At 30.9% G+C, this 26,777-nt stretch overlaps 6 protein-coding genes across 13 annotated transcripts in view; 3 read left to right on the top strand and 3 right to left on the bottom strand.

Annotated features, from left to right (window-relative positions):
- The window catches only part of LOC131848522 (receptor-type guanylate cyclase Gyc76C-like), a 28,586-nt gene extending 27,715 nt beyond the window's left edge, over nt 1-871 (bottom strand). Inside the window, exons 1-2 of one of the 5 annotated variants that reach the window (XM_059198419.1) lie at nt 682-871; nt 244-408 (exon numbers count right to left, since the gene is read on the bottom strand). The gene's annotated coding sequence lies outside the window, so the exon portion shown is untranslated. Of the gene's footprint in view, nt 1-243 lie in introns of all 5 variants that reach the window. The other 4 variants (XM_059198420.1, XM_059198421.1, XM_059198422.1 and 1 more) reach the window with 4 other exon arrangements.
- A 539-nt stretch (nt 872-1,410) lies between these two features.
- LOC131848430 (corepressor interacting with RBPJ 1) lies at nt 1,411-6,934 on the top strand. Its single transcript, XM_059198279.1, has 6 exons — nt 1,411-1,474; nt 1,731-1,918; nt 2,463-2,557; nt 5,103-5,353; nt 6,050-6,305; nt 6,638-6,934. Exons 2-6 carry the CDS (start codon nt 1,847-1,849, stop codon nt 6,690-6,692), a joined length of 729 nt encoding a protein of 242 aa, XP_059054262.1. The 5' UTR covers nt 1,411-1,474; nt 1,731-1,846; the 3' UTR covers nt 6,693-6,934.
- Nucleotides 6,935-7,030: 96 nt separating this feature from the next.
- On the bottom strand, nt 7,031-10,252 carry LOC131848480 (T-cell immunomodulatory protein). Its single transcript, XM_059198359.1, has 2 exons — nt 8,763-10,252; nt 7,031-8,677 (listed from the first exon to the last, which is right to left on the bottom strand). Exons 1-2 carry the CDS (start codon nt 10,096-10,098, stop codon nt 8,247-8,249), a joined length of 1,767 nt encoding a protein of 588 aa, XP_059054342.1. The 5' UTR covers nt 10,099-10,252; the 3' UTR covers nt 7,031-8,246.
- Nucleotides 10,253-10,371: 119 nt separating this feature from the next.
- LOC131848426 (MOB kinase activator-like 4) lies at nt 10,372-13,001 on the top strand. Its single transcript, XM_059198275.1, has 4 exons — nt 10,372-10,604; nt 11,215-11,378; nt 11,838-12,047; nt 12,305-13,001. Exons 1-4 carry the CDS (start codon nt 10,551-10,553, stop codon nt 12,549-12,551), a joined length of 675 nt encoding a protein of 224 aa, XP_059054258.1. The 5' UTR covers nt 10,372-10,550; the 3' UTR covers nt 12,552-13,001.
- Nucleotides 13,002-13,078: 77 nt separating this feature from the next.
- On the bottom strand, nt 13,079-14,586 carry LOC131848427 (ribonuclease P protein subunit p25-like protein). The gene is made up of 4 exons (XM_059198276.1): nt 14,461-14,586; nt 14,188-14,372; nt 13,558-13,677; nt 13,079-13,231 (listed from the first exon to the last, which is right to left on the bottom strand). Exons 1-4 carry the CDS (start codon nt 14,554-14,556, stop codon nt 13,108-13,110), a joined length of 525 nt encoding a protein of 174 aa, XP_059054259.1. The 5' UTR covers nt 14,557-14,586; the 3' UTR covers nt 13,079-13,107.
- A 2,310-nt stretch (nt 14,587-16,896) lies between these two features.
- On the top strand, nt 16,897-22,558 carry LOC131848494 (uncharacterized). Of its 4 annotated transcripts, none has more exons than XM_059198382.1 (4): nt 16,897-17,327; nt 19,669-19,847; nt 21,018-21,187; nt 22,055-22,558. In XM_059198382.1, the coding sequence occupies exons 1-3, from the start codon at nt 17,084-17,086 to the stop codon at nt 21,177-21,179; spliced, it is 585 nt and encodes a 194-aa protein (XP_059054365.1). In that variant the 5' UTR covers nt 16,897-17,083; the 3' UTR covers nt 21,180-21,187; nt 22,055-22,558. The 4 variants fall into 4 exon arrangements, with proteins under 4 accessions (XP_059054365.1, XP_059054366.1, XP_059054364.1 ...); XM_059198383.1 differs by lacking the exon at nt 22,055-22,558 and adding an exon at nt 21,911-22,046; XM_059198381.1 differs by lacking the exon at nt 22,055-22,558 and adding an exon at nt 21,911-22,046 and having other exon boundaries at nt 16,898-17,327; nt 21,018-21,179.
- The last annotated feature ends 4,219 nt before the right edge of the window (nt 22,559-26,777 follow it).

Genomic DNA, 26,777 nt, shown 5'->3' with positions numbered 1-26,777 from the left:
TCACAACCCTGTGGTTTCAAAGTACATAAATAAGTCACTACACTTCAACACTCTCTACGTCGTAAATTTATTACATTCTAGGCATACTTCAGAAAACAAGTTGAATGTATATTTAATTAAAATTATAGTAAGTATGTGAATCCAAAATTTTTGTTTTAAGTTAATATAATGTTTATTGCCATTGACCCAATATTGTCTTATATTTAAAAAAATATATCTACCAAATTAGTTAAATTAACTTACCATAAATCTCCAATTAACTTTTTTGAAGTGTTTTGCACTATATTTCATAAGCTCATAGTTCATCACAGTAACAATTGTTATACAACAACAAAATCACTTTGTATCAATACAATAAAAAGCTCTGAAGTTAAAAAACATCAGGCTTCAATACCAGTAAATTGAATTCTAAAAATACTTCACGTGATAAAACAGTATCAATGTGTTAAAATAAAAGGCAACACAATAATGGCAATAAGGAAATGTGGATTGAAAATCCGGATTAACCACTTTGCAGTGCGTCTACAAATGCTTTACAATATACACAAAAGAAAACCGCAAAAAATTACATTAATTAAGTATATAAAATATTAAAACACAGAAAGGAAAATCAACAATGTTATCCATTACTGAGCGAACACTATTTATTGGAGAGACACTGCAATTATTTTAAAAACTAACTCTAGAAAGTCTTATGTACGTAAAAACCGACTTTTAACTACGCAATTAAATCATTCATATACAATAGAAATAGAAGCAAATGGGTATCACTTTTAATAATGAATTTAATATGTAGGTGGTTTAAAAACGTATTTAACTTGTTGCTTTTGAAAAACAGAAATAAGATTTGTAGAATTCCAATTGTCCAAGTACCTAGGTCTGAATGCTCCTTCTAATTTGACAAATTGATTTACTTGATTGACTTTTTTCGACAGCATGATTGACATAGTATTCATTCACTCATATTTTTTTATTTCATTTTATACTTGATCATGGATACAAGCGTTTTAGTAGATAAACTGCTCGGAGTTTAGTCAATATGTTGCCAGATGACTATCTTTTACTATATACCTAAACTTTGTTTAGAATCCCTAAACAAACTGTACTAGGTACTTGCCGTTATAAGTATATAAATAAGGGCAATACTCCCGAATAGGAATACTCTACCTGTTCTTTAGTCTTATTTATAGTGCTAAAAATTGCGCCCAACTTCTAAATTAAAGTCATATATTTAATTTAACTACTTGACTTTTTTTATCCCAAAATAAAGCCAATTAACACTTAAATGCAAAGAATATACTACTCAAGAGCTTAAATGTAACTTTTAATGAAAAGAACCATAGATTATAGTACAAAGTATAGTGTAATTTTGTGAGATCTGTGTATCTATGTTGTGAACTATCTTGTCTATTATGTTGTTACTGTGTTTCAAGGAGCGTAATAGTGTTTGTGATTATGTGTCGCATTTTGTAATGTTAGTAATTTTTAATATCTCACTAAATAGTTAAAAAAAACCCTTATATTTAGTGATTGATTCTAATCAATCACTAAATAATGTCCTAGATAGACATACTTGCTACATATTTTTTTATTACCACATACTTTTTTAAGGAGATAATCACCACCTTTTATTTGTTTATCATCTCTTAGGAATGAAAAACCAAAAACCAACAAAATCTTTACATTTCTTCAGTAACTTCCTGTTTTATGTTTTAATTTTATTTTTATAGATTCCGAGTCTACTTGAACTTGACGTATTGAAGACAAAAACAATAATTGTGAACATAATCTTACTATTCTTTACTTGAAGGATATATTGTTTTTAAAACAAATTTTAACTCTCATCATGGGTAAAGGATTTAATAATTATATGTGTAAGAAATTCTTTCATCCTGCTTCAAGAGATAACTTGAAACGGGTAAGTAACAGTATAAATTCGATATTATATGTTCTATATTAATAATTAGTAATATCTACTTACATATTCATTAATATTTCATCATTTACAAGATTTTAATCACAGGTGGAACACCATCTACATTATGTAAAGCAAAAACAATGTAGATGGTGTTTGAAAAAACGAAAGTAATTCTGTTTACATGGCCTATCTAATATGTGATGGAAATGATTATAATTAATATTAAATGATGGTGTTTAGATTGTTGCCATCCATTTTATTTTTCATACTTATAATTTTATAAAATACTAGGTGCTCGCCCGGGCTTTGTATGGATGTAGATGTATTATATATATAGGCCTTCCTCTAGAATCACTCTATCTACTAAAAAAACTGCTTCAAAATCCTTTGCATAATTTTAATGATTTAATCATACATAGGGACAGACTGCAATTGCTACTTTATTTTATACTATGTAATATTGATGCTGGAACATTAGCATTCAACATATATCTAACTATACCTTCTTTGCTCCTTTGTCTAATTTTTAAGTATTCTTTTTCAGGTATGGATGGCAGAACAGAAAACAGAAGCATACAAAAAAAAACAAGAAGAACTAAGAGTCCAGTATGAAAAAGAGCAAGAATTACATGAAAACAAGTATGTTTTATATTGATTACATCAGCACTATTCTATGACACACTTAATAATAAATGTTATATACTATAAAATTTCAAATGTTATTAAAACTTTAAACAATATTTTTTTATTTAATAGGCATTCAATATACTTTTCGCATTGAGTGTTAGGTTAGGATCTTAAATTTGATATGCAATCAGAACCATAATAAAAGAATCCTCGATACTTTTACCATCTACATTGATTCTGAATCGGGTTTCTAGTATTGCATTATTAGATATCTGTGCCTAAAGAAAAATAAATATTGTAACTACATTATTTATTTTTCTTTGGGTACCAATTACAAATATAATATTCAAATTCAAATTCAAAGCCTTTATTAATTGACACAAAATAATATAATCGATCATAATATTTGATTACAAGTTTAAAATATAGAAGAAATATTAGTTACTTATATATACATTTTATGTTACTTCTAATTCTGCACATCAGTCTCTGAGTCAACGTGTCCTTTAGACACAAAGGCCTCCTCCAGCGTTTTCCATGCGTTCCTATCTTTTGCCAATCTTTCTAAGGTCATCAGACCATCTCTTGTACTGTCTTCCTCTTTTTCGTTTCGTTTTATGACGGGGAATCCACTCAGTTACAGTTTTCGTCCATCTCATATCTCCCCTTAGTGTGTGACCTGTCCATTTCCACTTCAACCTTTTTATTTTAGTTGTAACTTCATCCCAACCTGTGAGAACTCTTATGTCCATCGCTCTCTTTCTATCTCTCCTGTTATAACCCAACATGCTTCTCTCCATACTCCTTTGGCATGTTACCAGTTTTTGCATATTTTTCCTGGTCATTGCCCATGTTTGGCATCCGTATGTTAGTATTGGTAAAATACAGGTATTAAAAACTTTCTTTTTTAAGTTAATGGGGTATTGTTTGCTTTTCATTATAGTTTTCAATGACCAGTATCTTTTCCATGCACTTGTAACTCTTCTTTCTATTTCCTGTTCCATTTGGTCTTTTATTGAGATGAGTTGTCCAAGGTAAATATATGATGTTACATAATCTATATGTTCGTTTTCTAATTTGATTGGTACTTCATTTTTGTTGGTCATTATTTTAGTTTTTGTCTTATTTATTGTTAACCCGACTTCTTTACTCACTTTTATAAGTTCTTCAAGCATCATTTGTAGAGTTTCTGGGCTATCTGTCATGAGTACCAAATCATCAGCGAATCGTAAATGATTGAGTTTTTTTCCATCTATTTCAATACCTGCATTGTCCCAATCAAACGTTCTGAAGACCTCTTCCATGTGAATATCTTGGGAGATAAAGGATCACCCTGTCTAACGCCCCTGCTAATTGGAAAGACTTCCCCTAGTGATTCAAGTTTGACGCGTGCTGTGCTGTTCTTATATACGTTCCTTATGAGTCGTATGTATTTATTCTCTATTCCTTGGTTCTTGAGGGCTTGCCATATAGCATTATGTTCGAGAGAGTCAAACGCCCTACTATAGTCTACGAAAGCAAGGTACAAAGGAAGTCCGTATTCTTTGCATTTTTCAATTATTTGTTTTAATGTGTGCATATGATCTACAGTGGAGAAACCTGACCTGAATCCTGCTTGTTCGATTGGTTGATGTTCATCGAGTTGTTTCGTAATACGATTCAATATGATTTTGGCAAAGACTTTATAGATATTGGACATAAGGCTAATTGGACGATAGTTAGCTATGTCTTCTTTATCTCCCTTTTTGTGGATAAGTATTATGTTGCTTGTCATCCATTGTGAAGGAATATACTCTGTCGCCAAAATGATGTTGAAGAGGCTCGTTAGTTTTGGTAAAGTTTCAGACAATGTCATTTTTATAGCTTCATTTCTTATGTTGTCAGGTCTCGCTGCTTTTTGATTTTTAAGCGTATTAATAGCGTATTCTACTTCACTTTCTAAAATAGGCAAGATGTTTACTTCATTTTCTACATCTAGACAGATTTTTTTTTTTTTATATACAAATATAATATATGATATGTTAAATATGGTGAAAGAAATTTTCAAATATGTGCAATGGCTGCATAGAATATCTTTGACATTTGACTTATAACTTATAGTGATGTATAATGTTGTTTCTATTTATTGATTTATTTTAACCAACTTTAAGACCCATATGATATATAATTTACAGACTCAAATACATATAAAATAATAACAAAAATAATTGTTTCTATGGTTACAACACTGTTGGCGGCAGTCTTCCTTTATAACAGTGATGCATCACTCCCTTGGGCCAGTATTCATCCTTCATTAAGAGCTGTACAAAAAGTAATAATTTAAGAGTATAGTGTGTAGAGAATTATTGTATCAATTCAACATGTAATGTTCTCTGCTGAATTGGTCTTTCCAATGTTATTGTTTAATATATGGTCCTCCAACCATTAGCGCCCATTGATTCCATAGAACAGTATAGTATAACAACAATAAATTACAGTATATTAAAACCATTATTACCAGCTGCTTACAGGGTGAGACTAACAGGCTTACATTATATATAACCTTTTTTTATTGCAGAGCATTATTGAGCAAAGATAGCAAGGACAAACTCAGCCTCAATTTTATGTATGAACCACCACCTGGTGTAAAAAAAGAGCGTGAACGAGAAGATAATGAACCAGAGTATAAATTTGAATGGCAGCGAAAATATAATGCCCCAAGAGAGAGCTATTGCAAGGGTGATAATGAAATTCGTGATCAACCATTTGGTATACTTGTCAGGAATGTAAGATGTATTAAGTGTCATAAATGGGGTCATATTAATACTGGTGAGTAATAAATGTAACATATATTATTCATATAAAATACAAAGTCCTGTGTTTTTTTACCATTAGGTAACAAAAAAGCATATGGCCTATCTGATGGTAAATGGTAAACCATAGCCTATGGTCGCCTGAAACACAGGGGTGTCATGTCTTACCTGTTTCCTATATTCTAAAAAACTACTGAACTTATATTCATGCAGTTTTCACTTATCCTTAGAGTAGCTGAAATGCTGCATAATAAATTTGTGATATAGCATATATCACAAATTTATGTATGTTTATGTTATTTTTATGTATGGTATTATATTATTGTTAGTTCTATAAAAAAAGCGTAATGGAATATTTCCTTTTTTTTTTTTGATAGCCTATACACCTCGGTATAGTCTCAGAATGGGTAGTGTGTAACTTCTGAAAATTATCCCTAAAACAATATTAATCTTCAAAGTAAATGTTACTTAGCTTAAGAATTTCATATACATTACTCTTACACACATACACATTTATAGTAAATTAGAAACTGCTACTAAAAATCAGTCTTACATTGAAGTGAGGACTAGACTTGCTCACATCTCTGTCTGTTTAAGCATATAATATATGCTGTATTGGCCGTCTTAAACTTTGCGGGTTGCTAGTAGTATTATTAGTATATATTGCTTTTATTATAACTATTTATGCTCCCTTTGTCAATGTAATCCACAGATAAAGAATGTTCAATGTATTCACTGTCTATGAGTGAGGCTCGTGCCTTACAAGCCTCTACATCAGCACCTGAAGAAGAAGAAGCCAAACCTGATGTACCCACACTCATGCAGCAAATGCGTGATACTGGATTAGTGATGAAACCTGGGGCTATGCCATTGGCTGCTACAAAAGTAGAAGATAATGATGCATCTAACTTCACTGAACTGGATCTTATCAGCCAACTAACAAAAAAACAAAAGAAGAAGCTGTTGAAGTATGTACTATTATGTTTTTATTTTTATGGTAACATTAATATAGTTACTCTGATAGTTTCAGATCAACAAAAAAAACATATGTATAATAAATGTAAAATGGACTGTGATTTGAGGTAATTAGAGACCATTTAAACGTGTTGAACATATTTGAATCCAATGAGTTAGTTGTTACCATGTTAAAAAAATATGTTTCAGAAATATAACACAAAGGTTTTTACATACAACAAACCACAACCATATTTGAACTTGTAACCTTTATATATTTTGTACTTATTTTTATATTTACTATATACATTATTAAAATGAGCACTAATTGAAAATATTGTTTCAGAAAACTTGAGAAATTGGAAAAGAAGAAGGAGAAAAAACACAAGCACAAGCACTAAAGAATATTTTCGTACAAAAGCTAAATATTTGTTATATCTTTATTGTATTTGAAACACTGTGTTTCTTAATATTGCGTTCTAATCCTTTTCTATAAAAAAGGAGTTTCCAATTATATTGGACATTCTTGCATGTATGTGACCAACTTTGATTGGTTCTTTTGTAATATAAATTATATTTAATTATTATATTTATACTTAACTGTATTACAAACACAGGTACTAAACCAGGCTATAATAAATAATACAACATTAAAATTAGTTTTAAATACGTTTTGTTTTATTGTCCACACCTTTTAATAACATTATCAAATCAGGGGCGTAACATAGTAGGGGTAAAATCGGTGTCGATTTCACAAGACGTCGTAAATCAACTTGCATGCACCGAAGATTGAACGAAAGCCGCAATGTCCCAATTTCAATATAGTAGTTGGACAGTTTTAACAGGAATATTGTTAAATTCGTGACTTAACAATATTCCTATTAAAACTCCAACTGTTAAATATTTAAAACACTATGTTTTTGTGGCAACTATGATTTGCGTTACAAATTCTGATGTATAATTGTTCTAGCATCGAATGGTGTCACACCTACTTGAGTTATAGTTTGTTACTAAAAATATATTCTATTAATAAATTAACAACATTAAAACTTCCGTAATTAGCATGAAAAGTTGTATGTTAGGTTAACCTCTTCACAATACGGCCTGTAAACCAACCTGATAAATTCCTGGAATTTGCCACGATGGGCAAATAACCTGATCTTATGCTCATCTTATCATCACCTGGTGTCCCGCCGACATAATCCATTAGCACAGGCATGAGCACCATACCATTATCATCCAGTAAAAAAAACAACTATACAGTAATATACCTACATACTATCTAAACAGAGAGGAAAAGAGTATTCACAAATATAAAAAAATAATGGTCTAATAGTAATCGAATCAAATAGTATGATCATGTAAACAGAATAAAATTTAGTTTAGACAAAGACAGTTGATACCGTAACAAAATAGTACAAAATATTAAGGACAAATACATGCAGCTAGACTGATTTGGATAGAATTTTCCATGGTTTAAAAAAACAAATGGTCCATTAGGTATGGCATTTATATACACTATATTACAATTTTTATATCTTTCTTTACAACATTTAAATTACAGCATGTTTATAATTATGAAAATCATTATCAGACAAAAATTATATCACATATATTATTAGATATTCTATATTACATATTTATAACAGCCTCATTATACTTCAATACCTTAAATACAAAGTTTTTATAGATCACAGTTTGACAACATCCATATACATTAAAGCTTATTTATGTACAATATATGTTATTATATTTATTTAATTTCACTAAAGTATTATAGCTTTTCTCAACTACCAAATCATAATCTCCTGAATAATTACTTGGACTTGGAACAATTTATCTTCAATTATAATACAATACACATTTAATATAATTTATGCTTTAGAAACAAAAAAATCTGTAGTAATATAGTAACTAGTGAACATAATTTAATGTAAATGCATACTAATTAAGTGTTATATTTTCACATATGTCTTCTCATCAATTTCAATGATATCCTGGCGGTCATTTCGCTCTTTCCAGTGCAGATAAAGTACAAGAGCTGTTATTACAATTAAAATAGCAGATAAAACAAAAACACTTTTAAGAATTACTTTACTTGGAGTAACAAATAGTTGAGCTTTCCATTGCGAAGAATCAAAGGGTGGTGATGGTATTACAACTATTTGAGAATTTGGAATGATTTGAGTCCAACTTTTAGAATAACCTGAGAGACCTACAGATAAGGTGTCAACAAAATTTGGTGTACGGTCTAGTCCAAATATTGAGTATGGAAGTTGGAGAGCAAAGTATGCAGACTGGGGCAGTTGTGCACACACTCCTGTTCGGTAGTTGCCTTCTTGTGACCAAGTATTGTAGCCAATTTTGGGTCCTGGCAAATTGGTCCCTGAAAAAAACAAAATTTTTATAAAATAATTTAGTGGAATCATGATAATCACTACATCCATCATAATTACTTTATATAGTCTTACCGAATGTAACTTTTCTGTTGTATAGGGTACCATTTATAACTGGTACTCTAGCATTAGTCAATCCAGTTACAACAATTACTTTTATAAAGTTTGTATCATATTCTAGCTCATTCTTAAAACCGTGCATAGTATAATCTTGTGATGTGCTATTTTTTTTAACATATATCACATCAAGAACTCCATCCATATAGAAATCATAAAATGTAGCCATAACTACATCTTTACCAAAAGTATCAAAGTTATGCCATTGAACTTCAAATGTTCTGTAAAATTTACACCATGATTGATCACATGGGATATTGTGAAGTAAGAAAACTCTAGTATCATTATTATTTACAGGACTTAACGTCATCAATATATCAGGATATCCATCCATATTATAATCACCACTACGCATAGTTATAGTATCTAAGTATATTTCATTTCGTGGAGGTGTGAATCTCCATAATGTTCCTTCGCCATCATTGAAGTCTATTTGCAAGTCATGCCATTGATTATTGTCATAAATAAATACAGTACTATTCAAACATTCAGGATCATAACACACAGGTATAACTAAAAAGAATTGACCGGACAGTGCAACATCAATAAAAAGGGCTTGCCCATATATCACAGGATGACCAACTAATAGTTCTATGCTATTGTTGTACTTGAACCCAGTAATTTCATCATTCAGCCACACTTCAATATCTAGTGTTGTGGTCAGTAACAAATCAGCAGCATCATCAAAATTAACATCTAAAAATGAGTGTGAATGTGGAAGTTTTATTTCTTTTTGTATTCCATCACCCATTTTAATCTCTTTGGGTAGAGATCTTGATTCATCAAATATCCAAAACACACGTTCATTATTAGTGTTAATACCAAACAAATCTAATGTCATATCACGATTATAATCCATTACTAGTGGTTGTCCCACACTTGTAGCTTTGACAAGGAGGGCATCAGTGCAGTTCAAACTAGGCATGCCACCCCATATTACTCTCACTTCATGTAAATTAGAAGTCTTATTTTGTATCTGAGTGGTCAAAAGAATATCCATGTATGCATCGCCATCATAGTCCCCAGGCACAACGCTTGTTATTACAATATTGCTAAAATTACATGCAAATGACGATGGCCTTAAAAAGGGTTCTTTATCATAAGCTAAAAAGACCACTATGTCTGAACTATTAGTGATAACAAAGGCATCTGTTAATTCATCCGAGTTAAAATCACCAAATGCAGCTATGACTCCCTGTTTAAATTTACCAAAAGAGCTCTCTGTCATGTCACTTGACGACCAAACATATGCAAAGAAGACACTCAGAATAACAAAACATATTTTTATATGCATTATGTTTTATTTTGTCCGAAACGGTAACGAAACAAAATAAAAGTGTTGGAAATCATTAAAAGTATCTGTTAATTGAATCTCAGATCAATTAATATTTAAATTAATCTATAAACTTCACAAAAACATTAACATACAAAAGCTATAATAACAAAACAATGACATTCTTACTGAAAACTCAGTCTGTGAAACTAAGACTGAAGGCGAGAACTGTAGTCTGTACTAAGATTCGACGTCAGTCTTTTGAGTTTGTCATTGTAATGTGACAGTTTTATTACTTACAGTTTGTCATTTAGTTGATTTACGCTAAAATTTGTTGTAATATCTGCTTCTTTGATTTACTTACTTTTCTTTACAGTATTCATGTTTTTCTGATTCGTAAATTATTAATATATATACTAGAATTTAAGAATACAAACTTAACATTCAGTGTTTATATATAAATTACTATCAAAATGACTGAAACTGTACAAATACTAAGGCGCAATCGCCCAGGATCGAAAGCAAAGGTAACGGGTATTTTATTTATTTTTAATTCTGGTTCAGTAAAATTATGTATGAACATATTATAGCCAGATGTGTTAATATATTATAAAGATTACAGTAAACTAAACAATGTCCCAATAGTCCAATATCTAAATAGTACACTCCATTTGTCAATGTAAATTGTAAAAACATGACCATTGTAGAATGGTCTTCTTTTATTATTATTTATTTATTAATCCGTTTACTGGTTGTTATCTGCGATCATACGCATGAAATAGACTAAGTAGGTAAAATAAATATAAATATATTGGCATAAGTATTAGTAGTTGTGTGGTTGATAATGATATAACATTTATCCTGCCTTTGTGAAATGAAGATAAAATCGGGTTACTTAGCCAACAATGGCAAATAGATTACAATTAGGTTTATACCTAATTGCCAGCAGTAACTTATATTGCATATATGAATGAACAGAATATCTCATTCTCTTGTTATATGTTACTATTATCAGATAGTCAAAGATAATAATTTAAGGTAGGGGCCTTTAGAACTAAAGATATATTGAACATAAGAATGTTGTTGAAGTATATAATTAATACATGGACTGCTGTATACATTATACATTTGTTTTAGGATTTTTGTCGCTGGCCAGATGAGCCCTTTGAAGAGATGGACAGCACATTGGCAGTACAACAATTTATACAACAAACTATTCGACGTGATCCATCCAATCTGGAAGCTATACTGAAAATGCCTGAAGCACAGGATGAAGGAGTTTGGAAATATGAACATTTGAGGTAAGGTTTGAAATATTGATATTAACAAACATTGCTACTTATATATAGTTTAAACTTATTTATATCCCATGTCTGATTATTTTTGTACATACCTACTTTTATGGAAGCACCATGGTATGCTTTCGAAAAAGTAGATTACATTTTAAGAAGAGAAGGTAGGCGAGTTTCTACATAGTTACTTACATGTTTCTGGAGATTTTATGTACTATATCTTTGTTCAACTTGGAAGTCAGAATAAGCTTCATTTAGATTTATATCATCACTAATTGAAAATAACTACAACTCCAATGTTTTCTTCTCATAAAAAAATCGCACAATTACATTACCATAAATTTGGCCACTGAAAAATATAGATGATATTTTACAGATACATTTGAAATGACATTATGATGCTTAAAAGAAAGTTCAAAAACTTAGCATTTAGTAGCAACTGAATATTCTGTATATTTTTACTTTCAGACAATTCTGCATGGAGTTGAATGGATTGGCTGTCAGGTTACAAAGTGAATGTAAGCCTGAGACATGTACACAGATGACTGCCACAGAACAATGGATATTTCTGTGTGCTGCTCACAAGACTCCCAAGGAATGTCCCGCTATTGACTACACCAGACACACTCTTGATGGTGCAGCTTGCCTGCTGAACAGCAATAAATATTTTCCGAGCAGGTATTGAATGTTAAGCATGTTCTATATATAAATATGGTGATATATAGAACATTAAATTAACATTTCAAAAGTGACATCTTTCAAGCAACCATATATGTACATTATGACTGTAAGAAAGTTATTTGTTTTCTTACAAAATTTAGTGTGTGGCTGATAATGGTGTATTAGATGTGATTAGTGAAATATCACATCAAATTGATAAAATCATAGTATTTGTTGATATTTGTGAGTTTATTTCAATATATTTTTTATTTCAGGGTCAGCATCAAAGAATCTTCAGTGGCGAAACTGGGATCAGTATGCAGAAGAGTATATAGAATATTTTCGCATGCTTATTTTCATCATCGGGCTATATTTGATGCCTTTGAAAAAGAAACACATTTGTGCAAGCGATTTACTTACTTTGTTACAAAATACTCTATAATTTCGAAAGAAATATTGATTCTACCTAAACTTGATGATGAGACACCAATAGCACCACCTGTTGGTGAATCAGAAGCCTGAGATTTAAAGAAATAATTTATTTTTTGTCTACATAATATTCTTATTTATAGAATTTATTCGTACTATTTATAGTCATAGTATCCACTAAGCTCATAGAATCTTACCCTTACTGTTAGGTAATGAATATAGATGTACCTAGTAGTAATTATATTTCTATATCAGTGTGTGTCTGAATAGTGTGTTATTTGAGTATTGACATAGTATGTCTATTATATGCATCCTAAAGTACTAATATTTTGCATACTACTGACTTGAGAATTCAAATAATCATAGCATTTAATAACTATCAAGGCATTTGAAACTTATGGATAATCAGGACTCACTGTTATATAAAACTTGTAATAAACCTTGCACTGTAATAACTCATTGAGTAATGCTGATTGTTGTTTGAAACTGGTAGATTTACAATGTATATTACATTTACAAAAATATATAATTGTAGTCCCACAAATGGTTTTATTTCATATTTATTGATATATATATATATATAAAAATAACAAAATATATTGAATAATATAAAAATAAAGTCAAACTAAAAGTATTGTTTATTTACATTCTATGAATTCATAACAGCTTTCTTGTATTTAAAAGGTTTTTTAGATTTATATGATTGATTTGGCTTTGTATTACTAGTAGTAACCTCTTTATGCCAAAATTTCTTTCCTTCTATAGTTTGATATCTGAAACATAATTATATAGAAATAAATTAACAAAGTTGCATAATACAACTTCCTCTGACAGAATTGGAGTGGAATCTAATTTGTACATCAATTAATAAAACAAATTACTTTTCAATTTAAATGATCATGAGCATCATTTCTAATAGCCTCATATTTTAAGGAATAATATTTCAGTATTAACCTTCATGAAATTTTAACAAAGGCATTCTAAAATATCAAATATTAAGACTAATATTTAGATACATCTGCATGTCATAGAAGTTATATCACATAAAGATTATTTTAATCATGTTATAAATGATATACCTCAAATGACATATACTTACCCAAGTTCAGTAGTATCAGTGATTGGAGTGACAGACAGTAATATGTGTATTACAGGTATTTTCCGTTTGACTATAATTGTTTCAAGTCCATCTAATTTAGGTTCCCAATATTCTTCTACACTGAAAGCATTTTAAACCATTTCTAATCTGCATATTACTTTTGAAGAAATAACTTTTTTGTTTAAAGGTGCAATTTTACAATTACAAGCATACAAGTACAACAAAAATAGGTAAAGAACTTTTGGCTAAGAATCATCATAGTTATTTCATATACAAGTTCAAATGAACATTGAATAATTTTATGTTAATAAATAATAATTTAATTCAAAGTTAATGACATTTAGAGTGCCTAAATTTTTTTAAATAAAGTAATTAGGTTTTAGGAGGTTGGCATGAGACTGGTAAAAATACATAGTTTTTTTTAATTAATGGAGGAATATTGAATGATCTATCCATAACAGTCCAGAAAGAAAAACATGGAATTAACCTGATAATGTCCAAGGCTAGGAACTGGGTTCCCATTATTGACATTCTTCAACTTTTAATTATAGGATCTAGAAATTATTTTTAAAGGAATTATCAAACTACAGAGCCATAACGATAAAATTATGATTATTACACTTTGTTTACTTTTTATGTGTCAATTTGGTAATTTGATATCCGATTGAAAACTGTCGTTTTAAAATTTCTGCACAAGAAATAGCCTTTGGGATTCCCACTCCTGCAGCACTCCAAACAATCGCTGTTGTCGTTTTATCCTCCAATATACCGGATGCATGTGCAAGCAAATTTCCCATTTTACTTCCACCTTTAACCTGTTAAATAATATTTAGTTTACATTAGTATCAAATTAATAACAAAAAAAAAGTACAGATAGTCCCAGAAAACACCTTAATATCTTACTTGCATCCAAAGAAAGTTTACCGGCAAATCTTTAATTGGTATCTTGTCTCTCTCTAAGTCCTCCTCAACATTTTTCCCTTTATAATAATTTTCCATTTTAGTTATATATAATTAACAACTATTAAAAAGTTAAGTTATTACAGTATTTCATTCTTTGTATTATTTTTCGTCGTTACAGGACAGGCTCTAAACTTACAGCACAGACTAATCTGCCATTGCAGATGCATGAACGATTGTTTGTTTCTGAATAAAATACTAAAATCTGTCTATCTATGACAGCTAAGAAACTATCAAAAAGCTGTCATACGATAGATGTTTAACATTTCAGACAGCAACCCTTGTAAATATCGTTATAGTTTTATTGAGTGGAGTAAATATAAATTTATGTTTCGTTACATCCAAATATATACAATTCTTTTAAAAAAATACAATAATTTTTTTGTGTAAATTATCTATTTTAATAAGAAATATATATTTAATTTTATGAATATGTTTTATATTACAGTGTTTTTGAGTGGGTACTTTAAATTAATTTCTATTGTAGTATGTATGTCTTTCTATTGTAAGTAATAAGTCCGATGTTATATTAAAGTGGGCAATCTATTTAATATGACACCGGCTGCTTAAATAAATATTGCAACGTAATCTCGTAGTATTATTTATACATGCTTTAAAATTGCGAAGAATCCGAATCTATAGACTTCGCGACTCTTTTTTCTTGACGGAAACAGCGTGCTGGATTAAAAAAAAAACGTTAAAGTGGTCGTGGGAAAATATTCGTTTATTTGAATAAAAATTCCTGGGACAATCATTAGGATGAAGCTAAGTTATAAAAATTGAAACACTATAGCGTCTATTCTTTCGGAGATTGAAGACTAGCCAAGTATATGCATCCTTCGCATTGCAACCTATATATTTTTTAAAATGTCTAAACTCTTCTAGTACCTCCATCATTCACCATCTGTGTACATATTGATGGCTTTAAAATAATTTAAACATTAGGAATCACTAAGTGAATAAGGAATATCCCGTGTTCACTTAGAGATTCGTGAATCTTGAATATTATACCTGAAGTTTTACAATATTTTCAATTCAGTCTTCTTCACTGGAAGAACTTTACAGGCCTTTGTACAGTTTGGTTATTTGTAGGTAAGGTATTTCTTTTCAGAATAAGATATATAATCTATTAAATAACTATCAACGCTTCTTATTTGAAGTTTAAAATGCAAAAGTTTTAAAAGTCACCACAACGTCCCACGTAGATTTAATGAGTTCAACCCTCAGCACGGAAGGAAGTGGTTGTAGATATATTCCACATCAGGTAGACCTTCACACGGTACCTCCAGGAAACTGGGAATTCTGCTGAGTTAACCACGCTGTTTATCACGCTTATAACTGTCCTGACTTAATGCTCATCCAATCATCCTTCAAATGTGCCCCGCCAGCGTATACCGGTAGTGCAGACGGTACCCCCGCCTGCACTTCCATTCAAGTGTTACCCATTAAATAATATCCTACCACGGGTCATATTTTGAAGTGAATATACACAATAATTTTACTTGGTGTGCAGAAAACCAAGTAATCGCTGTTAACCTGTGTGCCTAGGTTGACTATGAGAAAGATCACTGACTCTACAGAAAGTTTATCTGCTATGGAGACGTTGCGGCAATGTCGAGTCTTCTGGCGATTTCCTGGTAGGTATGTCGTACTATAGAAGTAAAAATATCTCTACGATGCTGCAAGACGAACCGTTTAGGTACGAGTTCACATATTCCAAGCAATGCAGGAGAAAACATTTAGTATGCTAATGAAAATAATGGCATATCTTAGATGCCTCTGCAAATATACTCAAACATGCGCAACTAGATTTTCTTATAGCCCAAACTTGAGAGCAATTGTTTTGGTTATATCTCCTCTTTTAGAAATTTTAATGACAGGAATAGACTCTTAAATTAACAAACTGATTCAAACTGTGCCATTGACTAGTAAATACAACACAGTATGGTGCGAAGAAAATATTACATCAGTAAGAAATTCTCGATATTGATGTAATTTTTTATATGAATTTATTTATTGTAATAATTACCCTGGACAATTCACACAACGCCATCTAGTCCCAAGCTAAGCAGAGCTTGTGTTATGGATACTTGGGTACTAGACAACTGATATAAATAGTTAGATAACTTTTTTTATAAATATATACGTAATACACAATTTATGAGATTCTAATTATGTAGTAGGTTCGAAATATTGTTGTTAGTGCTGTAGATGTTTATATTTATGATTCGGTATAAATAAAGATGTATAAATTTCGTATCAATTTTGCTATCAGGTTTCTTCCTCGGAATAAAATTTTTCGTTTAAACTATCTACTCTGATACACATTTAACGTGTCTAAAATATTGTACTTACCTAGAGGTATGTGAGGTTTATTTTCTATCGATTTATAGAGCTGATTTAAAATGAGGACATTTTATTTACATTATTGCTAAAGTACAGCATAGGGGTTATCTATTGCGATATAAATATGTCATGGTTACTTGTATCGGTTACAAATCAGTAGTACAGTGAATATACACATATCCATTAGTAAAGTGCCCGTTTGGTTAAATATCAAATAATTATGAAAATGTTCTTAATTATCTTTAAAATTTGGTTAATGTCTTTATACGTAACGCCAAGTTGGACTCGCAATGCGTTCGCTATCGATGAAAGTTGGGTGTGCAACGTAAAGAAATCATGCGTGGACTGTTTACGTTTAAGTCAGTGTTCTTGGTGCCCCACAGATAACAAATGCTTTTCAAAGAAACTACCTAATTTCGATGCTTTTTGCATTAACGATGCTATAGAACACAATGACTTCGGATGTGAGTTATTATTGTCCCTAATTTTGCACTAACTAGATGAATAATCATAGAAAACACATTTTCTATAGAATTCCCAGTTTTAATTTAATTAGAATGGATTTAGCGTAGGCTAACTCTCTACCGTAGAGTTGTCTCTAACCATTAGATAATATATTATATAATAATAATGTATTTAATATCAGGCTTAATTGCCCACTTTGTTAGTATTACAGATTTCTTATAATTAATGTTAGTACGTACAGACTACAGACACAAAATACACACACAAAAATAAAATACAAATAATATCAAAAATTAATATTAAATTAAGTTAAAATATAAATTAAAACAAAATATAAATTAAAATACATTCACCTATAAATATAAAAAATCAGTATAAAAATCAATTATAGCACCATTAAAATTAATTCAGAATTGCGAAGTTACCGTAGGATACAAACATTTTTATATGTTTGTAAGCAGATCTACTGAAAACTATCTCAATTTTAATTTAATTTAACTTTACATAAAAGTCCTGACTGAATAAATGATCTATAAATGCACAGCACGGCCGAAGCGGGTAGTCCCTTAAACTTGAAATATTGTGAATTGAAATTGAACATTATATTTTAACAATTTAGTTTCAAAACATACTTGACATAGTATTGTTTGCTGATGACACATCACTTATTTTCAAAGTGAAAAGAAATACAAAGGATTTTAATAATATAAATATTGCTCTTGAGGATGTTCTAAACTGGTTTACATCAAATAATCTAGCGCTTAATTCAATGAAAACAAAATGTGTTAAATTCTCTTTACCAAACGTAAAACAAGTAACGACAACTGTTAGTATGAATCATCATGTTTTGGACTTTGTTGATGAGACTTCGTTTCTTGGTATTGTAATAGATAATAAATTGCAGTGGGGTCCACATATATTCACACTAGCCAAAAGACTAAGCTCGGCTGCTTTTGCTATCAGAAAAATTAGGCAGTTGACTGATACTGCAACAGCAAAACTAGTGTATTTTAGTTACTTCCATAGTATAATGTCGTATGGTATTATATTGTGGGGAAGAGCGGCTGATGTAGAATCATTTTTTATATTACAAAAAAGAGCAATTCGTTCAATATATAATTTACCGTGTCGCGAATCTCTTAGAGAACGCTTTAAAGAAACAGGTATCCTTACTGTTCCCTCTCAATATATATATGAAAATATTATGTATGTACGCAAAAACTTAAATTTATTTCCAAAAAATAGTCACTTACACGCTTTTAATACAAGGAATAAAAATAAATTAAATATGCCTAGTTATCGTCTCAAAAAAGTAAGTACAACTTTCATGGGACATTGTATACGTTTTTATAATAAATTGCCAGATAGTATTTTAAATTTAAGTGAAGCCAAATTTAAGATACATGTAAAAAAAACACTTTGCTCTAACAACTACTTAAATGACTATACAATGTGTGGACTTAATTACAATTTTAACTTTTGTTATGATATAATTTTTCCCATTGACATGGATAATGTAATAACATTAAAGAAACTTATTATAAATTTTGTAATGACATATTGTAAATTAAATAATGTAAATTTAATATTGTAATGGGTGAAAACTGTGATCGGTACAGCCTATGCTGTAAATAATATAATTGATGTAGTGGAGTAACCTGAAACAGTCATGCTCGCTATAAAGTTCAAACTTGTGGCGGCGTGGTGAGCCGGGTCGATGTGCTCCCTCAAATATGGTTGAGTACAATGATGGCTGGCTCATACGTCATACTCGTGAACGGGTGCTGCTTGTGGGGACTGGTCTGTTCAGGTTGTGAACACTGATTAAATTTTTTGTTCTTTGCGATAGCATATGCTGGTGGTCACTCTATTCTCCCAAATTTGAATTTTAATAACTGTATTTATCATAAACATGTTCCATTATTATTTGAAAAAAAATACGAGCTGAGTTTCTTGTCAGTTCTTCTCATCTCAATATCATTCCGAACTGACGGTAGATTTGACATATCATAAGAGTCTGTAATAGACCTACATGAATAAAGATATTTTGAATTTGAATTTGAATTTAACAATAATTAATAATTACTAATACAAAAATTGCGACCTACACTTGCAGGTATCATCAGTTGTACATTAGTTTTTTTTATAGATCAGTTTAGATATAAGTATAAGCCTAGGTAACTACTTAAAAAAAATATTTGCATATACTTACTTATATATTCTAAACCTTCAGTAATATTGGCTGAAGTGCTTACTTAGACTTACTAGCTTGAAATATAGATCAAATCGCCTATTTTTCGAAGATTGACACATAATATTCTGATAGAATAATATTTCCAGTTAGCTTGGAAGAGAATGCAGTATGCGCGTGCTCTAATTCTAATGAAACTGAGTTAGAAGTACATCAGAATTGCCACCCGCCGGGAGTATCTGAAGGCGAACAATGTTCTGGACGCGGACAGTGTGTATGTGGACGCTGCCTTTGTGACCATACTCCTGATGTTGAAAATCCCACAAAGGTATATTAACTACTAATTATGCATTATTTCGCAGTATTCCTATTGGTCTATACAGTTTCATTTGATCTTCATCTTCATCAAGAGTATATCGATATTAGTCAATCTTCTCCAATTAAAATTATCACTTATACTTAGAGATAGCAATTTCTTGTTGTTCTCATCCTATAGTATTTTATGTCACAATTGTCTTGCCATTTTTAATGAAATTTACTCTGTTTTTATATAATGAATAAATAATATTAGGCACTAGATAATTACTAAAAAATAAGAAGTGCGGTGAAATTAGAAACCGTGTGTTTAACAAAATTGTCGTTACTTAATGGCTTTATATTAGTTTGTTTAATTCGGTTACCATTAGCATGTGTGTGACCACACTTATTCAGAGCGGAAACTTGACTACCGCTACTGAAGCATAACGACGTTATTGGTGATTAAATTCCGATCGTTATTAAGTCTAAAGCCATATTCTTATGTCTACGACATCTGTTTGCCTCTAAACGAGACATCATCAGGCATTGAATATTGTTGATATTTCGGCGACCAAACTGCGACCGAAATGAAATGAACTTCCACAAAATAATACCCAATTAGAAGAAAAACAATAATGTCGCTGTTTAACTATACAAATTGCAAAGTGTTGTTACGAATTACACATTACTTTCTGTCAAACTATAGTATTGTCCAAACTACTACTAATTTGTACTAAACTACTAAAGTGTAGTATTGTAAAAAATCGTGTAGAGATACATAGATGTGGGGTATCTACACCTCATTCAGTAAGACACAAATTTCAGCTACCATGCAGGTTGCTTTGTAAGATATGTTTCGGTTGAAGGCAGTGATATTGCAGGATAAGAGGCATGGAATCTCAGTCCTCCCGAATGGCAAAATGCGAGCGATATGCCAGGTGCTACAGGTTAAGGTTATATGGTTATACGTGTAGTTACATATATGGGCACCAGTTACTACTTACCACCAGGTACGTCTTCCCCTTGTTTGTCAAACCAATGATTTAAAAAATACTACGAAACTACGTAGGTAACCACTAATGAGTATTGTGTATTTCCGAAAAAAATTATAGGACTTGAGATACATGGCATTTCCACTGCGACAAAATATATCTGTTTATTACAATAAGTACATATGGGTATACATTTGTTTTTATTTCAGATGGTGTTAGGAGAATATTGTGAATTCGACAATTTCTCTTGCGATGGGCCCAAGTGTAACGAAGGTCCTTATTCACTGGTACAATCAGGGATTGACGACGATGATATTCCTGAAGTTGGTGCAGACATCGAATTTGACGAGGAAACGACCAACGAGCAATAGGTTAAATAGTATGAAATTATTAATCTTGGTTTAAAATAAAGGTTAAGATTTAGTTAGACAGATATATACAGTATTGGTGTGATTTATAGGTAAATGTAAAACTATCTGAACATATTTGGATCACATGCAATGAAGATGAAATAAATAATTACGTTATGAAATTACTACAATATTTGTGCTATAATGTAAGCAGTCATAGCTAATACCATTAATACTTATGAAGCTTTTGCCCTACGCGTACATTTACGTATAAAACTGTTTTTAGTAATAAGTATGCAGCGATTCTATTCTTGTACCTACTCTGGCAGATCACGCGGTACACTGTTAAACTGTCCTGTTTATAATGAATTTATCACAATGGGGTACTAACCATTTATCATTTTATCTTCGTCCGTCATGTTCTACTACTGGCTGGCCAGCGTATGCAGTTAGCGTAGGCAGATTTTACTATTCCAAAAATAATAAAAAATACAGTATTTAAAAACGAAATACAGAAAATATAAATACTTACCATTTTCAGCAATAGTTATATTCTTTGAATAATGAAGAAAAACTAGAAATATTTAAATATTTCCACGTCTAGGTATTTACCTCACGATGTTCATAACCAGTCCTAAATATAAATCCTTTCTTTAATTAATAATAAAAATAAATCTCAAGTCTAGGGTAGGTCGCTTTCAACAGTGAGCGATAAAGAATTCTTAAAGATTGGTAGAACTGTATGTTTTCAGAAAGCTCGCTCGAGCGAAGGAGCCATGCCTCAATTAAGGAATTGATATAAGCTGGGCGTCTGCCGCGGATGGCTCATCGCTCTCAAGTGTCTGCCCGTTATGGTTACGCGAAATTAGATTTCAACGAGTCTATTTTCTTCACAGCTTCACCTTTTATTTCCTTCAAGATCCATCGAGAACATCTACTTCAATCCACGCTATCATGTCGTAATCGATTGCGGATGTCGTGAGTGGGCGATGCTGTTTGCTTTTTACTATTGGACCAATAAAGATCGACCTTTAATGTATGTATAATTTAACAACAAAAAAAGACTTAAGTTATGGAAAATATAACAGTTCTTGATGAGTATTAACATGTACTAGTAGGTACGTAAAATCCGCGACTTTATTCTCCTATTTTTTTTATAATATCACCTCATTACAAAAACTAAGTAATATTACATACTTACATCTTCATTATGCGCTTAATTGCTATGTTATATGTAGTATATAACCATTACAACATTATCTATAACTAGTTTGTAGTCTCTGCCTGTCCTTAGGCTATCTTTACTGATTATTTTACAAATAGACATAGATAAATTCATTGAAAGTATGATTTAGAAGAAGATTATTCAATTTCTTTAGAAAATTATGTTAACCGAATAAATGAGAATAATTAATTAATTTTTAGATATATCCATACATACTAGAAATAACGATTAATTAGGTATAGTTTATGTTTCTAATTGAGTGAATTTAATTACTTAAATACCTACCTGTTAGTATAAAATTATAACTTACAAAGTAATGTTGTAAACTTTTTCATTTTACCGCTCTCCGCCTTATTATACCTACTCAAGTTTGACTTAATGAGCAAGTAACCAAATAATTGAAGTTATTATTATTCTTAGGTTAAATCTATGAGTACCAAATAATCTTATAGCAATCCCAACAAAGCAAAGTCGGAATTGTGCTCTAAAAATACATTTTGGTACTTTTATAATTCAAATAACATTTATCTAAATAAAAAATACTGCACAGTAAGTCAATTTGCGTCCAATAATTGTAGCGAAATGTCGCCTCGGGAGCAGAAGCAAAGAATTAAATTATGGAAAGAGCACCTAAATTGTTTTAGTGTTGACGAGGTAAGCAAGGCCTTCCCCCACAAATGCCGCATTTAAAAAATGTGCACAGAATATATTACTTGCAAAAAAGACGTACGTTTATACCAATTGTTAAGTTTTTTTATACTAACTATATATTCACGTTAGGTTTTTAAGAAAGTTATTGTATCTGTGGTTTTGTACATGTACAAGAACTGTTTAGTTTTCAAAATACCTATTGGACAAGTCTACTGTCATAGATAAGGTAATAGAATACACATATATACATTTTTTTTCTCTTCAGATAAAAAGTGGTCTGAGTTAACTTCACTGGAAAATGAATAGATAATTACGGCTAGAAACAAATCTTGCGAAGAAGAAACACAAAAAATAATCAATTCTCAATACGAATTCAAATTATTATTTTATAAAACATATATATAGAACATAATTCGATGTTTAAAAACTATACTAAAATTATACTAGCGTCTAGGTATATAAAAATTTAAATACTATTGAATAATTCTTACGTACGTGGGCTGCATCGCAAGGTCTGAATAAAGATGTCAATAGAGGAGTTTCATAGATATATATCCAACAATAGGGGTGGATATCAGACATAATAATATGGCATTGGCATTCTGGAGTGCGGAAGAATGTGCGTTCCGTTGCGGATGGCGACTGCCTGGCGTGCCGGCGCACCGTATTGCCCGGAGCGTAGGACCCAACTCTACGCCTTAGCTATTACGTCTCACATTGCCCGCTTCACTGAACACAGTATTTTCTATTAGACAGTTGATTTTTCAGTATTCATATCATTTTTACAATATTTGACATAATTTAAAGTACACAGACACGTACGCGGCTTCGTCTGCTAGTAATGCGATATCTTTTGTATTTTGGTCTTATCTTTTGTAAAATAGTCTCAAGTAAGGACTTTATATAATAAATTTTATAGTTTATATACAAAGTTTTAATTAAAAATGTTAGATTTGAATTTAGTAATTACGTAAATATTAGATATAGACTGAATCGACTAACACTGCCTGGCTCTCCTACTTGTTCTCAAAAATATTGTATACATATATTGCTGTACCTAAGATAAATTGGTAAATAGGAAATAGTAAAATATAAGTATAATATTAAGAAAGTTCAGAAAATACGATATATTCGTTACTTTTAGTTACATTCATTTTAGCAGTAACCAGTAGCCAAAATTATTGATAGAAATTATCCTAGATAAAGAAAAATTACTTTGAAAAAATATAATTATAACCTAATTCATGAAATTATGCTGCTTAATTTATTTTTATCATACACATAAACTAAACTGAAATAAGCATAAAAGCTGCTTTAAATATTTATTGCCTGTTTAATAGCATCATGTTTATTCGATGTGAAAGGGTTTTTATTACAGTATTGACTGCAATTTATTTGATAAATGTACCTACAAGATAACAGATTGTTGAGTTGATTCATGTATATATATATATATGTTATATATATAAGTAAGTATAATACACGATACTTCAAAGAAATATATAACCAAGTGCCTAGATCGCATATGGTCATTATATGCTAGGTATTTCAATTATATACAGCGAAAGGTCCAAGATTTGGTGGTAAATTGTTGGTCTAGATTTGAAGAATACGGATTTTAATTCTAGATTATTATATATTTTTTGAGGAATGTTCAATCTACTATTCAAAAAAATATATTTGTTAGACTTGAAACTTCTTTCCAAAAGTTATTCAATTCATTTAAGGAATTAGATTTCGGATAATGAATACAATATTAATTATTCACATAGGCATCGATTACCACTTTGTATCAGAAAAGTACTTACAAAACAATTATAATAATCGTTTAGGACTGACTTTACATACTTAGTAAAATGTTAATCTATGGATGATCATACCAATGAAAATTGACAGGCCATATAACTCAAATAAACGATAAAGAAATGGGAAGAGGGTTTCTCGAGTGGGTCTCTTTATATTCAAGAGCAATGTTGGATCAGGATCGTACTCATTTACAATATGTGAGACATATAAATATGATCAGCATTGAATAATCTGTAATTTAAAATAATGAGACCAATAATTAATTTGGTAGGGGTGTATTTTCGTTTGAAAACTAGTAAATTTCTTAACTTCCAAAACAATGAGAGTTTTAAATAAAAATGTAGGTAAATGTGACCGAGCTAGTTGAGCCTGCGACTTGTGTTTGTTAATAAATCGATTGGAATTTAACAAACAGAAAGTTTTATGACAATATATTAGAGAAAACTGCATACTGTTAAGCTGTTTCTGAGATTAGCGAAATATTAAATATTAGAAATATTTTAAGAACCATTGCTTCACCAATGGGTTCTATTAATTACGTTAACATAATCTCACAATTATAGTTTTTCTTACATCTTCATGTATAGACAGCGATCTGTTACATTTTTATTATATGTAGGTATATACATACCTATAGTAAAAATGTGACAAATATTATTTAAACATAGTAGCTCACGTTGAAATTAAATGTACTGAAATAAAAAATGTTTGTTCAAATCTACCAAGCCATCTTTTATAAACACAATTAAATAAATTGTCTGTGGAGGTATTATGTCAAGTGTTCATTTTAAGTTAAAAGGGCAATTCATGTCCATAGCTCCAGGTTGAATATTCATGAACTGTCTAAAGAACAGGGTACCTCCTTCACTTTCAGCAATGGTTAAATATATAAAATGATCGAGGTATTCAATACCTAACTAAAAATAGGTAGATATTTGGCGAGAATTCCTCATTTGACTAGGTATGCTTTTTCTAACCGACTTAAAAAAATCCTTAATGCTCTTTTTCGAGGACCTACAGTTTATGTTATATCTTTGTGACTTGTACAAGGATTGTGATATTCTTTTAGCAAAATTGTCTTTTACGTGTATCAAAAGCAGTAAGGTGTCTATATATTAAGACTTACATTTTATGAAGATTAAAAGGTAGTTCTGGTATCTGGTTGATATTACCTACACCAAAATAACGTATTGCACTAAATCCAAATAATTATTTCCATTTTTCGTAAGTTAACTACTGTACTGACTTTAATGATGGTTGCAGTTTATTCTCGTCGTAACCTATAATTTTCTATTCTATTTTCTTTTGAAAACTGAACGAAGTCGATTATTATTTACACTACATCTTAAAATTATTGATTTTCTATTCACTTTTGCACAGCACGGTATAAATTAAAATTTGAACCTGTAAAATTTTTCATGACATAAATGATGAGACGCATTCAGCTGACATAATTAAGTGGCATCGAGGGCGGGCGATGTACATGTAGGTACCATTGACCCTGCGGCCGACGATGACGACCGACTGCTATGAAGATGCATACCACAGATATATTATGTAGGTATTGCATATAGTAGCGAACGCAGCGTTGTTGACAAAAATAGACAAGTCACAGCTTCAGTTTTTGTACCACCTTATTACAATAATAATACCGTACTATAAGTACGAGCCCCATCCGGTCCTCGAAAGCGACAGCGTCAGGCTCTACTGGGACCGATCCATCATCACGGACAGGACCGTTCTTGCGAACAAAGCTGATATCGTGGTGATGGATCGGGCACTCTCGAGGGTGTTTTTGGTGGACATCACGATGCCGCATGACGAGAACCTCATGAAAGCCGAAACTGAGGAAAAGAGAAAATATCTCGACCTGGCTCGCGAGGTGACCGAAATGTGGGGGTGGTGTCCACCGAAATCATTCCAATCGTTATATCGGT

The sequence above is a fragment of the Achroia grisella genome, unplaced genomic scaffold, assembly GCF_030625045.1.
Source record: "Achroia grisella isolate CSIRO2021 unplaced genomic scaffold, CSIRO_AGI_Agris_v1 utg558, whole genome shotgun sequence".
NCBI classification, from domain to species: Eukaryota; Metazoa; Arthropoda; class Insecta; order Lepidoptera; family Pyralidae; genus Achroia; species Achroia grisella.
The sequence above is the reverse complement of the archived record's forward strand: the minus strand, read 5'-3'. Positions and strand labels throughout refer to the sequence as shown.

Coding starts and splice junctions, on each gene's coding strand:
- LOC131848426 (XM_059198275.1), top strand. CDS start 10,551: ATGACTGAAACTGTACAAATACTAAGGCGCAATCGCCCAGGATCGAAA. Junction 10,605..11,214: donor GCCCAGGATCGAAAGCAAAG/GTAACGGGTATT, acceptor CATTTGTTTTAG/GATTTTTGTCGCTGGCCAGA. Junction 11,379..11,837: donor TGGAAATATGAACATTTGAG/GTAAGGTTTGAA, acceptor TTTTACTTTCAG/ACAATTCTGCATGGAGTTGA.
- LOC131848427 (XM_059198276.1), bottom strand. CDS start 14,556: ATGGAAAATTATTATAAAGGGAAAAATGTTGAGGAGGACTTAGAGAGA. Junction 13,678..14,187: donor ACCAAATTGACACATAAAAA/GTAAACAAAGTG, acceptor AAATGCTTTCAG/TGTAGAAGAATATTGGGAAC. Junction 13,232..13,557: donor ACTGATACTACTGAACTTGG/GTAAGTATATGT, acceptor ATTATGTTTCAG/ATATCAAACTATAGAAGGAA.
- LOC131848430 (XM_059198279.1), top strand. CDS start 1,847: ATGGGTAAAGGATTTAATAATTATATGTGTAAGAAATTCTTTCATCCT. Junction 1,919..2,462: donor CAAGAGATAACTTGAAACGG/GTAAGTAACAGT, acceptor ATTCTTTTTCAG/GTATGGATGGCAGAACAGAA. Junction 2,558..5,102: donor CAAGAATTACATGAAAACAA/GTATGTTTTATA, acceptor TTTTTATTGCAG/AGCATTATTGAGCAAAGATA.
- LOC131848494 (XM_059198382.1), top strand. CDS start 17,084: ATGAAAATGTTCTTAATTATCTTTAAAATTTGGTTAATGTCTTTATAC. Junction 17,328..19,668: donor AGAACACAATGACTTCGGAT/GTGAGTTATTAT, acceptor TAATATTTCCAG/TTAGCTTGGAAGAGAATGCA. Junction 19,848..21,017: donor ATGTTGAAAATCCCACAAAG/GTATATTAACTA, acceptor TTTTTATTTCAG/ATGGTGTTAGGAGAATATTG.
- LOC131848480 (XM_059198359.1), bottom strand. CDS start 10,098: ATGCATATAAAAATATGTTTTGTTATTCTGAGTGTCTTCTTTGCATAT. Junction 8,678..8,762: donor CAACAGAAAAGTTACATTCG/GTAAGACTATAT, acceptor TGTTTTTTTCAG/GGACCAATTTGCCAGGACCC.